The sequence below is a fragment of the Drosophila bipectinata genome, chromosome 3R, assembly GCF_030179905.1.
Source record: "Drosophila bipectinata strain 14024-0381.07 chromosome 3R, DbipHiC1v2, whole genome shotgun sequence".
In the NCBI taxonomy this organism is placed as follows: Eukaryota; Metazoa; Arthropoda; class Insecta; order Diptera; family Drosophilidae; genus Drosophila; species Drosophila bipectinata.
Window position 1 is genome coordinate 23,455,030 of NC_091739.1, and position 14,133 is coordinate 23,469,162.

Below are 14,133 nucleotides of genomic sequence, written 5' to 3' on the forward strand. Positions count from 1 at the left end.
ATTTCTTTAACAAACGCCTAACCTTTTCGTGCATTTGTCTACTAACATAATAACATCTCGTCAAGAATTGCCAGAAAACAATTTTCTGCCTCTAATTGTATCTATTTTCAACTAACATCATCAAGCGATCTGTGAATATTCCTTCATGAAAGTCCTTAATTTAAGCAGTTTACTATAACGATGTAATTATCTTTTTAAAGCATATTTCTAACCCACATTTGCTGACTAATTTGCCTCTTTTATTTTTTTATGGGTTTCTAATAGTTTTATGTGATATATTTCAATATTTTGAATACTTTCCTGTCGGATAATCCTAGCAAGTCTTCTTTAAATCCTTAAAGAAAGTTTTTTAAAAATATAGCATACATTCAGGGGCAGACAAACTGTCTGCCGCATTAAATAGCCCGAAAATCAATATATATGAAATTTTTTTATTGAAGAATTTCCGTATCGTTGGTCTTAGACCCTAAAAAGCATACATTCGCCCATTTTCTCCTGCATTCTCTCTCTTTCTCTCTAATTCTCTGGATCATTTGACTTTGAATTGCAATCTATTTGTTGTGTGTGTTTTTCTGTGTTCATCTTTATGTCAATATCTGCACCCATGTACCATATACATTTCATTCGAATATCTTTTTTCCTTTCAACTTACATACAACATTAAGTAATTGTAGATGGTAACTGCCAAGTCCAATGGTTAAGGAGGGGAATGGAAAGAGGCAACTTCCTCACGCATGCAATATAAAGAGACCCGCTCCCTAACAATTTCGGACGGCAGATGAAGCATTTTGCGTAGCAAGAAACTATTAAGTTTTAAATCAAACTCTTGTTCGCATTCATTTTGAAACTTTTTTTCAACTAGCACATTATCTTCTCTATCTCTAAATCTATATTTTACTATTCGTTAATCTATCTTTGTAAGCGTAAACTATTTTTGAATATCGTTAACTATCGTATTGAGAACACATTTAAAGTTCAATATGCTCCACTTACTCGTATTGAAGTATTCACATATGTTTTTGAAAGACACACGTACTCGTAGCGTTTACGATGAACACTTTGCATTTGGATGTAGCGTTTGTTTTTGAATTGGTTGATAATCTGCATATGCAATTCAAAAGTTGAACATCGAATAAACCCCATTATGAACGAATCGAAACACCAAGCTCCAGCACAGACCGCCGATGGCTAACACTTTTCTATCGCTCTAATTGTGTCTAGGCCGACGAGTCGCAGTTCCGGCACGGGTACACAGAATCAAAACGGCGGCGTTTCATTGCCCGCCGGCATTGCGGACGACCAGTCGAAGGACTTTGACTTCGAGAAGACCGAAATGAAGTACGACTCGACAGGCATGTTCCACTGGAGTCCCGCAAAGAGCTTAGAAGACTGCATACTGGTAAGCGTTTCGTATTTAAGAAAAACTAAGTTTTAGATTTCGATCCAGACAAAGGCCCCCATATGGCTTCCTTTTCCAAGTCTTAAAAAATAAAATAAGAAAACCAAAACCAACGTTACGTATGAGTAATTTTTTAACACAAAAATTTACTCAAACAATTGTATTAAAAATTGTTAACTACGTAAATTGTTCAAGCATTGAACACTATTTTTCTTAAGAAATTCTTAAGTTAGAGTTAAGTTAAGTTATAAGAGAACTTTACCAAATAAAATCAGTTTCCATAAGGAGCTCATTGGAGTAAGACCTATTTATTTAGGGCTCCTCTTAACATAAATATAAATTCATCTTTTTCAAATTTCATGAAGGTCCAAACTCTTTCAATTTGTATAATGTCAATGGCGTCCATTGTTATGAATGATACAATATAGTACTGCCCATTTTGTTGCATTTTTGTCAAATTTTCTGGGGGTTTCCCCTTAAAATCGTGAAAAATGCCCGGGAGGCCCATATGTCCCACAGCCAAGGCCATATCTTTGGCTATAATCATCCGATTCTAAAGCGGAGTACCTTAAACAATTTGTAGATTAATTCTCCACAAATCTACATTAAAATCTGAGAACATATTTTTTTTTAGATTTTTTGTCAAATTTTCTAGGGGGTCCCCTTCGAAATCGTGCAAAATGCCCGGGAGGCCAATATGTTCCACAGCCAAGGCCATATCTTTTTCTATAATCATCCGATTCTCAAGCGGAGTACCTTAAACGATTTGTAGATTGATTCTCCACAAATCTACATTAAAATCTGAGAACATATTTTTTTTTAGATTTTTTGTCAAATTTTCTAGGGGTTCCTCTTCGAAATTGTGCGAAATGCCCGGGAGGCCCATATGTTCCACAGCCAAGGCCATATCTTTGGCTATAATCATCCGATTCTCAAGCTGAGTACCTTAAACGATTTGTAGATTGATTCTCCACAAATCTACATTAAAATCTGAGAACATATTTTTTTTTAGAATTTTTGTCAAAATTTCTGGGGGTTCCTCTTCGAAATTGTGCAAAATGCCCGGGAGGCCCATATGTTCCACAGCCAAGGTCATATCTTAGGCTATAATCATCCGATTCTCAAGCGGAGTACCTTAAACGATTTGTAGATTGATTCTCCACAAATCTACATTAAAATCTGAGAACATATTTTTTTTTAAAAATTTATTAAATTAACCCGTACGAGCTTCGGCCTTGCCCGAAGTCATCTTTTGTTTTGAAACTACATAACTTTGTACAAAATCTTTGTCCAGGATCGCAACCAGGCGGCCATGACGGTGCTTAACGGCCATGTGGTCGTTTGCCTTTTCGCCGATCCCGATTCGCCGCTTATCGGGCTGCGAAACCTGGTGATGCCATTGCGTGCGTCCAACTTCCACTACCACGAGCTGAAGCACGTGGTGATCGTCGGATCGGTGGACTACATTCGGCGGGAGTGGAAGATGTTGCAGAACCTGCCCAAGATCTCGGTGCTAAACGGCTCACCGCTGAGTCGCGCCGATCTGAGGGCGGTCAACGTCAATCTGTGTGATATGTGCTGCATACTGTCTGCCAAAGTTCCTAGCAACGACGACCCGACGCTGGCCGACAAGGAGGCGATCCTCGCCTCGCTGAACATCAAGGCCATGACCTTCGACGACACGATCGGTGTGCTTAGTCAGCGCGGACCGGAGTTCGACAACCTGAGCGCCACCGCCGGTAGCCCCATTGTGCTCCAGCGGCGTGGCTCAGTTTATGGCGCCAATGTGCCCATGATAACAGGTAAACTGCATCGCACTAAGTTGGCTGAGTTTGCGAACGACCGAACGGAAGTGGGACTGGCCAGGACATTGTAGATCTCTTCATTTTTTGTTCATTTTATTTTTGTTACTCCACGGAATGTTCTGGCCAGCCTTATCCATTTCCGAACCTCCGATCCGAGGTGTGTGCTTTACTAATACTTAAAATATTGGTTGTCGTTTAAAGAACTGGTCAATGATAGTAACGTGCAGTTTCTCGATCAAGACGACGATGATGATCCAGATACAGAACTATATCTGACGCAGCCATTCGCCTGCGGCACAGCCTTCGCTGTGAGTGTGTTAGACTCGCTGATGTCCACGGTAATGTCCAGTTCCAATACCTTTAACGGTTCCCCTTTTATCTTCTGTCAAATCAAAGATATTTTAATTGTTTATGTAACTTGATTTTCTCCGCCACAGACTTACTTCAATCAAAACGCCTTAACGCTGATCCGCTCATTGATAACGGGTGGAGCCACGCCCGAGCTGGAGCTGATCCTGGCAGAAGGTGCTGGCCTCCGGGGAGGCTACAGCACAGTAGAGAGTCTGAGCAATCGGGACAGGTAAGCTGTAGCTTATCTTATATCCCATAATATTGGCTTACCAATTCTCAGGTGTCGAGTGGGGCAAATTTCACTCTACGACGGACCCCTGGCTCAGTTTGGTGAGTGCGGAAAGTACGGAGACTTGTTCGTGGCTGCCCTGAAATCGTACGGAATGCTGTGCATCGGCTTATACCGATTTAGGGACACCAGCTCCAGCTGTGATGCGAGCAGCAAACGTTATGTAATAACCAACCCACCCGATGACTTTTCACTACTGCCAACAGATCAGGTTAGATCCTTGAATATATTTAAAGTATTTGTTGGTTAATTTATGATTTTCAGGTATTCGTTTTAATGCAATTTGATCCGGGTCTGGAGTACAAGCCGCCAGCGGTACGAGCACCCGCCGGTGGACGCGGCACCAACACACAGGGATCCGGGGTCGGTGGGGGCGGCTCCAACAAGGATGATAACTCTTGATTGTTACTGTGTAGCGCCTTAACTGATGGTCCTTATTCGTACATTTGAACGATGGAGAAATTAATTAGAGGCAGAGCATCGCATTTATGGCACAGCATCCACTACCTATTGGCATAAGATTAACGTTAGCAAATCGGCAAGAAAGAAAAAGACATATTTGTATGTAATCGATTGTAAGGTGTACCCTGTACAAAATGGAAATCAAAAGCGTAAATTAGTTAGAGATACGAACACTGCGTGCCAGAAAGTGTGCTGCTCTGTCCTTTTATATGTGTGGAGGCAGGCGAAATTTGGTGTATTTTGTCCATCCCAGCCAACAATCAAGAGACAACCACTAGCACAGACGATCAGAACAGCAACCGCAACGTTAACTGCAAGTGCAACTGCAACGTCAAGGGCCATGCCGCCTCTCTCCACATATATAAAAGACAGATTCAGATCGGGGGAACCAAGACCTGTCGCCCCAAAGTCCATCGTTCAATTGCCAACTGATTGCTTCCCACATCATTCCGTATGCCTTTTTAGAACCTTGAAATTATCATATTCTATATTCTATATACTTATAATTTTAATCTTTATCTATGTACATTGGTTTATCTTATCTTCTTTATCTTTCCTTGTATATTTTGTTTTGTATTTTATTCCCAAGTCCCCAATAAAATATTATGTTATTATTTGAAGTTTTGGTATCTGTTTCTGATTTCCCTGAAGTTTAGTTTTTCTGGCAACAATCATTAGTTATTACTTATGGGTATGTATTTATGTATGAGTGCGTTCAGAAATCATTTATATTTAAGAATCGTTATTCACTTATTTCATCTATTCATATTCGTTTACATTTTGAGTTCACTTCATGGCGCTATCATTGCATATTGCATAAAAATTGAACAATTCTAAATGAAATCCATCTCAATGGTGTGACGTAAGCAATTGGGAACCATTAGTGAGGTAAGCTACACATTAAACAAGGAAAAGCAAATCAAACAACAAAGACAACTAACAAAATACTAAACCTAAACTAAGTCTAGTACACACACATGTGCACTCTAGAGTACGTACACTGAAACTGAAACTATGTACTTTCATGTCTCTAAATATTTCTCTAAGCTGCAAAATGGCAGCACAAACAACAGCAAACACTACGCAACAATTTATATCGAATACACGATCTTAAACACTCAATTATTTCACACACACTAAGCCACAAAACAAATTTGCGAGATTGCTTTTGTGTGAGCGTAGATACAGCTTCAAAGAAATGAGATACAAAGATACAGATACAAGGCAAAGAGGCTAAAAGCAAATGTTGTGCCAGCATACAAATTCAAAAACTGCATTTAGAAGTTTCTGAGCATGCGCAAACGATTTATATAGAGCAGAGCATATTGTAATCATTAAACTTTTAAAGTAAAACTAACACAAATATCGATTAATGACACCTAAGAGCCAACAATCTGATAACTAATTCGTACACCTAAAGCAAATACAAAACTCGACTCGATCTTTTATAAGACAGCAGAGGAAGAAAGGCCAGAGAATATGGTAAATGCATGGTTGTTTCAGCCGAGGGTCACCAGCTCAGGTGACTCGGAAGCTAAATACTAAACCAAAGCTTAAGCAAAGAATTACACTTAACTAGAGGAATCTCAGCTTTTTCAATCGTCATTAGTCGGAGCCATGTGTCGAGAAGTACTCACATATTGGACAGACTTTTATTTTGCTAATCCTAAATTGAAATACTTCTTACATTTACATCTCTACACACATACCTACGAACAGCGAGACACGTAGCTCTCAGATAAAAATGCAAAAAAAAAAAGAAAATATGTACTGTAAGTAGATTGTAGACTGTAGATTACACCTAAATCGGAATATAAAGTGCGATGAATAGCTGATGAAAATGTAGTTAGTAATATTTTTTAGTGTATGTGAATGTGTGCGCTTTTTACCAGCGATGTACGAGCAGCAACTGTGGTGTTCTAAACAATTTTTGATAGATACAATCGGTAACCAAAAAGCGAAAAAGTTATGTTTCTACATACCCTTCTACATCTTGCTATTACCTCTTCTATATAAATATTCTCTACAATCTTCACGCACTTGCGCTCGATCCGGCTAAGGGGAACGCTCTGTCTTTTGTACATAGCATGTAAATACGATAAGCAACTAAGACCTATCTCGAATATGTTACCGTTCAACTTGTTTAACTCGTGTATCTTGTGCTGTTCCGTTTAGTGGTTTAAAACGATTTTCGGTACACAATTGTAATTTGTTCAAATGATAAACACTGCCAAAGCGTATAGAAATCACATTAAATGTAGATCAAACAACCAAAACCGCAGACCGCATTCATTCAATAAAGGGAAACCAAGAAATGAAGAAATGGAGAAAAACGTAACAAGGATATGGCACAGATGACCGTACTAAATGAGTTTGTTTCTGTTTCACAAAATATTAGTAAATAACAAATTTAAATAAAATGAATTCGAGCTTTTAAAATTAAAAGGAGAACGAAGAAAATAAACGAAGAGTATAATCTAACAAATTTATAAGTGAAAGCGAAAATAATGAAGAGCAAGTTACAATTCCTTTTGTATTTGATTTGTAGTAAAATTTTGTGTAGCCTAGGCTTACCCAGAACGTAAAATTAAAACAAAATTATGTGAATATTATGCGCCTTCGAAATTTATGTAAACGTGTATGTAGCCGTGCAATGTGAGAAACATTTAAACTCCATTAAAAGTAAAAATAAATTTAATGGTAAACGTAATCGTAAACGTAAACGTAAAAGTAATAGTCAAGTGTAAATGTTAATGAAAGGAGAGCATAGCATAGCTTAGCATAAACGATAAGACGACTAGGTATCGCGTAAAAAGCAGTTCATATATTGTTAATGATAACCTTATAAATAAATCGACAACAAAACGCATTTGCAATCCTAAAATAATACGAGAACGATAAACAGGCAGAGGCGTAGGAAAATCCCAAAAGTTAAACATAATTTTTAAATGATTAAAATAGTTAATAAATTGATAGAGTCGTCACCTACAGACACAAAGTCACACAAATACCCACACTCCACACACTATTCACACTCGACAGCGATGACCCCAACAAAAAGAACATAATGAACTCTCGATGTTGTGAAACTTGATAAAATCATGTTTACGCTATAGCCGATCTACATAAAACAAAATAATAACAAACGCAAGTTAAATACATATTCAACCAAAAACATAAACTATCCGAATAAAAGCTTCTTTAAAACAAACAAAAAAATTAAACCAAAAATATAGAGAGAAAACCATGCTGACAAAGCTGCTTAACATTACATTCCCATTACAATTTAATGTAACTTCGAGTATTTGTATCTTTCACATTATTTTACTCTTCAGGGCAGCTTTGTTCACAAAAAATAAAATATATACATATAGTATATGCATATATATGAATTATGTCGCATAAAACTACTCAATGCCGTATAAACTAATGTAAGTGCAACGTTTTTGTAGAAAACTCGTCAATAAAAAATGAAAAAAATATAAAAATATATTATCATACTCGTAAATGTGAAGCTATGCAGCATTTTACTGTAGTTAGATTTTTTGTATAGAATCAACGTTCGCAGCTAAAACCAAAAAACGAAAATAAAAATTTTACATGATTAAGCAACAGGAGGAATGTTCATTTTTTTAAGGAATAATATAATAATAATAATAATAATATCATAATATAAAAAATAGCAACTAAATCCAAAAAACAGAAAAACGAAAAATATTTTTTATAATTTCGCAGCACTTTCACAAAATACCCGCACACGCACATTATTACAAGGTGTGCTAAAAAATTGTATAAAAAATGCAAGCCCAAAAAAAATGCAAATCATATTATTGAAAACATTACTGTAGTTACATTTTTTTAGTTTTTACTCGGTATTTATATGAAGTATATTTACACAACGGAAAACGTAAGCGTAGAAATAAAAGAATCTTAAAAGCGATAAAAATCATTAATTTAAATACAAAAACGATTAAAATAAACCAAGATCAGAGCAGAAAGCATTAAACGACAAATTAGTTTAGTTTAAAGAAGCTTCATAAAGGCAAAAGCAAAGCAACCCAAAAAATAAACAAAATTTTAAATAAAAAACAATTAAAAAAGCTAAAAATGCATATTTTAAACATTTGTCTAAAAAACAAACGTAACACGAAATGAAATGATAAATGTATGAAATAAAAAGGTATAATAATAATATTATGTTGTTAATGTTTAAAAAACCTTGTTAAAAATAATATTTCAAAATAAAATATAAATATGGAAAAATCGCAAAGAAATTACCAACCAAAAATTTGGCAGCTTTATGAAAGTGAAATTTTGATTTATGGCCCAAAAGTTATGGGCAATATTGACCCACATATGGCAGGCCCGCCACCATCAAATTCCAATGACCAATTGCGTTTAGAAATTGGGCATCGCGCTCCGCATAAAATGCGACAAATTAAACATGGGCGCGTTTCATAAGCCAAACTCCATATCATCGAAGGGTCTTGCACGTATGAAGCCTAATGCCGGAGATAGGCCCTTTTTTAAAAGGCCTCCCTATTACATATGGAAAATGCATCCGACGGAGAAATAAGTGGGTTAATCGATTCGGAAATGGTTTTAAAAAACTAAAGCCGTAGATTTGGAAAAGAGAAACATATAATGCCATTTTCAGAGCTACTTTTCTTGGCTTATACATAAAGCTTAAAATCTCCTTTCTTTGACCACTGTGGCTGCCACATTTCGTAATGTCAATCGGTGGCTTTGCTCCTGTTTATTGAAGCAACAGGTGGCATGGAAGCAATGAAGCACAAAACCCATCTCTGGTTCATGTGCGCCTGGTCCACATTGCTTTTTAAGGTAAAGACCAACATACTGGCGAACGACAACAAGTTCGTTGCCTAAGTCTTTTGTTTTTCTCTTCTTGTTGATCCGCAACAAGTGTAGCCTTTTCTTTCTCTCGCTGGCCAAGAACAGTCAATGGCAAAACACTTTCGTTTGTGCTTCCATTGTGTGTTGTATGGGTCTATGTGCGATTAAACGGGCACTTGCTGGCAAATGTTGTTGTCGGTCGCGTGCTGAGCCTTTTGCCGTTGCAAACAAGTTTTCGGCGGCGCCACTCTGCAGCGGCAAAGTCGCAAGAAAATCCGACCACTTTCTTTGCGGTGCGCCAGGCATTTCCAATGCGACTCATCGCCGCTACGTGGACTTCCAGTGGAACTTCAGTGAATCGGATCGGATGGGATCGGTCTGAATCAGTCGGTGTGGAGTGGATCGGCACTTGGTTTTTGTCCGGGCCCGCCGACCGACTGGCATTCAGTTGTCTACGCGACTTGAACAGGTGCGGACGTTAGTTTTCGCCGCTTTACGAATTTTCTGAATTTTCTGTGCGTGAACTGAACTTAACTAAACTGAACTGAAGAAAGCGCCGCGGCGCACGCTGACATGAAGTTAATTGATGTGATTATCTACTTAATTGCCATTTTGATCTTCATCTACCTGCTGCTTGAGTAGTGGCAGTTTAGAAGAAGCCAAAAGTCGCTCAACTATTGCCTAGAGCTTTCTAAAACCCAACTGTAACAATTAAAGCGTCTTCATTATCACCATCCGACCAGCAACGAAAAAACTTCAGTTCCCAACAAGATGAGGGTAAGTGAATCACGCTGCGATCCCGGGTTTGTTGGCCACAATTAGTGGTTATTATTGAAACCTCTCACTGAGCATCGCAGCGGCACATGTAAAATAATAGATTGGTTTTAATGCGAATGCATATGGAGTGGCATTTATTGTGCCGCCGGAGATTGTTCACCTTCACCTTCAAATCCAATTATCAGCCTGCAGACTGGTAGCAATCTGAAGACAATGCCGTCGCATCTTCAATTGAATTGCGATCGCTGAGATCGCTCGTCTGAATATTTGACAAATTGTAATGTGGCCGGCAAAGCGAGCACTTTCATTTGCAATGAGAGCACTTGATTCACCAGGTTTCGCTGTAGTTTACTGCTCCAGCCCGAGCTCTAGACAATGGATGGCTTTACGTGCACCAATTACACTGGCTGCTCGCCTGCATTTGCCTCAATGTGCAGCGGCTTGAAAATAAAATGTTTACCGCTAAAATAAAAGTTGCATTTCGAGTTGCAATTTGGGTTAACCACAGCGTTGTTTATGGCCGTTGTCGCGGCGACAGGCCGCTGCTTAATAGTTCCGTCTAGCGGTTAGGCAAATCCTTTGTCAAGTTCATTGGTCTTGGCCGAGCCCAAAGGAAACCCGAAATTAAATGCATTCCAGGCGTTGCCTGGCGATACTTTGACTTTCGTTGGACGAGTTGCTGCGGGCAATTCCCTCGCTGTCTTGACATCCGTCTCCTGGGAGTTCATTCACCACTAGGTGGCATTCGCAGGCATTTGCATGTGATTATGCATATGGTAAAGGCGACAAACTAACTAACCACTCCATAAACAATAACCCACCAATTTGGAACCAATTACGTCTGTCCCCACTTATGCAGCCGCAATTGCAGTTGCTTCGTTTGGTTGCTTTTGTCACTGGCTTTGGACAATTCGTCTTTGTTGCGATTAAGCAAACGCAGCACGTAATCAATAACTATACATATTGGACTCGGTTAGGCATTTCACCTCATGATTGACGTCTGGCTAACGGCACTCAACATTGTCATTGTCATTGCCGCCGAATCGGTGGAGCGGCCCAAGTGAAACTGCCATGTCCAGTTGCTGGCATCAAATTACCAACTTCCACTTCGATCGGTCAAGATCTAAAAAAATCCAAGTACTTTATTGTCTACTCTTCTAAAGAGATTCTTGTAGTTGTAATATTTCATAGAGAATTTCATTCAATAGCAGATGTTGCAGGGTTTTCAGAAAGGTAATGCTTCAATTTCATTTCATTCCACGTTGAGATAGACATATAATCTTTGAAACTTCTTCGAAAATTCATATAAAAACATCTATTGAAGTGTGACGATCAGAGCTAACAATCCATGATACCCTCGGGTAGAAATGGTAAACATCATTAAAGTAGCAATTACAGAACGAAGACGTTTCGATATTCGACTTTTCACTTTCATTCTACGGCATTACGGACTGAAAGTTTAATCAGGCAGCAGAGCGGGGAAAATGGGCAAAGTATTATGGCATACAGTGGCTCATATAAATATGCATTCGGACAAGTGAAGACACATGTGTACGTACGTACTTTGTTGGCTCGTTTGTTTAAGCAGCTTTGGTTAAGTAGCCAGTGGCAGGCGACGTGATAAAATTTTAGAAAACCGCCAATTTGTTCAAATTAAGGCCATTACAGTTTTGTTGCTGTCCAGCGATTACACGACCCTCCCCTTTTTCCGACCCGCTGATGCCTTTGGCGGGCTTAGAAAGTTTTAAATTTCTTTCAGTGTTTTTTGTTCGATTCGCTCGTATAATAATTATTATTTTTATTTAATGCTTTTGACTTTTACTCCCCCTCTTCCATGGCCAGCCTTTTCTGATATTTGCCCTGCTCTTGGCGGTTGTTAACTGTGAACCTCCGGCAGCCAAACCGCGACCACTCGTCTTCACCAATTGGCCACCGAAGAGCGCCAAGCAGGTCCGTCCTGCGGCAGGAGCTGGCGGACTCCCGGGGAAACAGCGCACCCTGGTGGTCCAGATTCGCAGCGATCAGCCAGTGCCATTGGTTCTCAAAGGTCGTCCGGGCCACGCCCACACTCATGCCGCCCATCTGGCTCATCCTCACGCTGTGCATCCCCACGTCCTGCCCCATCATTCGCATGCCCATCTGCACGCTCATCCTTTGATCCATGTGCCGCAGCACCAGCACTTGCGCTCTCCAAGACCCATCAAGCATCAAGCTCCAGTCTACTTCAAACCCGCTGCTGCCATTCGAAAGCCACTGAAGATTAAGCTAAACAGCTCCAAACCCAAGGCGAAGCCAACCTTTGGATACGACAAGCCCTTCAAGTACGAGAAGCCAACAGCTGTGAGTTATAGCGAGCTCCAGAACCTGCCGGTAAGTAAAATATTAAAAATATGGTATAAGGTTTGGAAGTCGATAAATTCTACTTCCAATCCTGGAGACCTAAAATTTTAAGGATATAGTGAACATTACTCCAGAACATACATACATACTACATCAATCCAAACATGGCCAAATCCCCCAACAGCTGGACACGCACAACAACTTCAACACAGAGCACTTTGCACCCATTTATACGGTACCAGCACCAAATCTATCCGTGCACGGCAACCACCTGGATCTGGAAGAAGGACACTTAGACACAGCCTACCTTCCTCCCCAACACACACCCTCTCCTCCGTCCGCCCGCCCCCAGACATATTTGCCTCCCAACTATAGTGTACATGAGGACGCGACCAATGACCACACCATTCGTGATCCCATTTCCGGTTCGCAGAAACTTTTTGCCCCTGATCCAGACCCCTCGCTGCCCACTTCCAAGATCCGCCCGTCCACTGAGTCCTTCAATACGCCGAGCAACAATAAGCCGCTTCCTGCCGACGTTCAGAGCAATCACCTGCCCGCCCAGCCACTTGTTCAGATTGTGGGTGCCCAGGCGGCGGCCCAAACAGCACCAGAGATCTACCCCATCCAGTACGCCCAGCCAGCGGCACAGTTGCAACCATTCATTGCCGCAGCCATCCCGGCGGCTCATATTCCTATCTACAACCCCACGTACCTCGTGACGCAGTCCAACCAACTGTATACCCAGCACAAACAGCAGCTGTTTAAGCCTAGCACGGAGCACGTAGTGGAAACTGGCTATGTGAACGCGGATCTCACCCAGGAAGTGGCCAGCAATGGGCAGATTCTGCAGGCAGCCAAGGATCCACACCACAATATCCATCCCGTTCTTGACTCTCCGCCGCAGTATGCCGCCTTGATTGCGGCTCCGGCTTTGGGAGAGCCGATTGAGAGTGCTTACGAGACGGCATCCTTCCACCTCCCCAATGTGGGCTCGGCGGTAACTGCCGCCACCCCGGAGGGTGGCTTCGTGGTGTCCAACTATTACGGTCACGCCCATGATTCCTCGCAGCTGCTCCAGGCCTACGCCGAGGAGGAGGCTCGCCGCCAGCAACTGGAGACGGAACAGGCTGCCATCGAACTGCAGAAGCAGCAACAATTGCATCTGGAAGAACTGAAGGCCCAAGCCCAGGAGCAGCAGCAACAACATCAGTTGCACCTTGAGGAACTGCGTGCTCAGGCGCAGTACCAGCAACAACAACAGCAGCAGTTTGAAGAACTCAAGGCTCAAGCTCAGGAGCAGCACTTGCAGCAGCAACAGCACCAGCAACAGTTGCAACTGTTCCAATTGCAGGCGCAACAACAACAGCTGCAGCAGCCTGTGCAGCAGCATCCGGCGCCTGTCTCCCAGGATCCAGCGTCTGCAGCCTTCGAGGAACATCAGAGACTGGTTCAGCAACAACTGGGTAGCAACACACCACTTCGCATCTTTGTACCCGACGAGGAGACCTCAGAATCAGTAAGCTTTTGTATTTATTTTTCAGTGAAAAATATTTAATTTTCTTTTAATTCCCATAGCGCCTACAAAAACGCTCGGATAATCTGAAGAAGGGCACGGTACAGGACGTGGCCAGTGCGGGTGACGACGAGGCAGAGTCAGCCAAAGATTTGTTTGAGGTGTCCACCTCCGTCGAAGTTGCCGGCAGCAGTAATTAGTTACCGCACATTTAGTCTTCGACGCTGTTCAAAAATATTTATTTACACACTCATTTGTAAAAACGCATTCATATAGCGAGCAGTCGGTAGTTTAATAAAAATAATCTTTAATTTATTCAAAAAGTAGTCCTTTTCTTTTT

The 14,133-nt window shown here is 40.8% G+C and overlaps 2 protein-coding genes across 38 annotated transcripts in view; both read left to right on the forward strand.

Annotated features, from left to right (window-relative positions):
* The window catches only part of slo (calcium-activated potassium channel slo), a 45,443-nt gene extending 40,512 nt beyond the window's left edge, over nt 1-4,931 (forward strand). For 34 of the 37 annotated variants that reach the window (XM_070282011.1, XM_017233855.3, XM_070282018.1 and 31 more), the window contains 6 exons: nt 1,222-1,399; nt 2,694-3,201; nt 3,406-3,542; nt 3,642-3,784; nt 3,836-4,055; nt 4,109-4,931. In XM_070282011.1, the coding sequence (XP_070138112.1) occupies nt 1,222-1,399; nt 2,694-3,201; nt 3,406-3,542; nt 3,642-3,784; nt 3,836-4,055; nt 4,109-4,246 (1,324 nt within the window). In that variant the 3' untranslated portion in view covers nt 4,247-4,931. Of the gene's footprint in view, nt 1-1,221; nt 1,400-2,693; nt 3,202-3,405; nt 3,543-3,641; nt 3,785-3,835; nt 4,056-4,108 lie in introns of those variants that run through there. The other 3 variants (XR_011443396.1, XR_011443397.1, XR_011443398.1) reach the window with 2 other exon arrangements.
* A 4,665-nt stretch (nt 4,932-9,596) lies between these two features.
* On the forward strand, nt 9,597-14,097 carry LOC108120309 (putative uncharacterized protein DDB_G0271606). Its single transcript, XM_017233918.3, has 4 exons — nt 9,597-9,937; nt 11,780-12,307; nt 12,462-13,796; nt 13,856-14,097. The coding sequence occupies exons 1-4, from the start codon at nt 9,932-9,934 to the stop codon at nt 13,991-13,993; spliced, it is 2,007 nt and encodes a 668-aa protein (XP_017089407.2). The 5' UTR covers nt 9,597-9,931; the 3' UTR covers nt 13,994-14,097.
* Nucleotides 14,098-14,133: the final 36 nt, after the last annotated feature.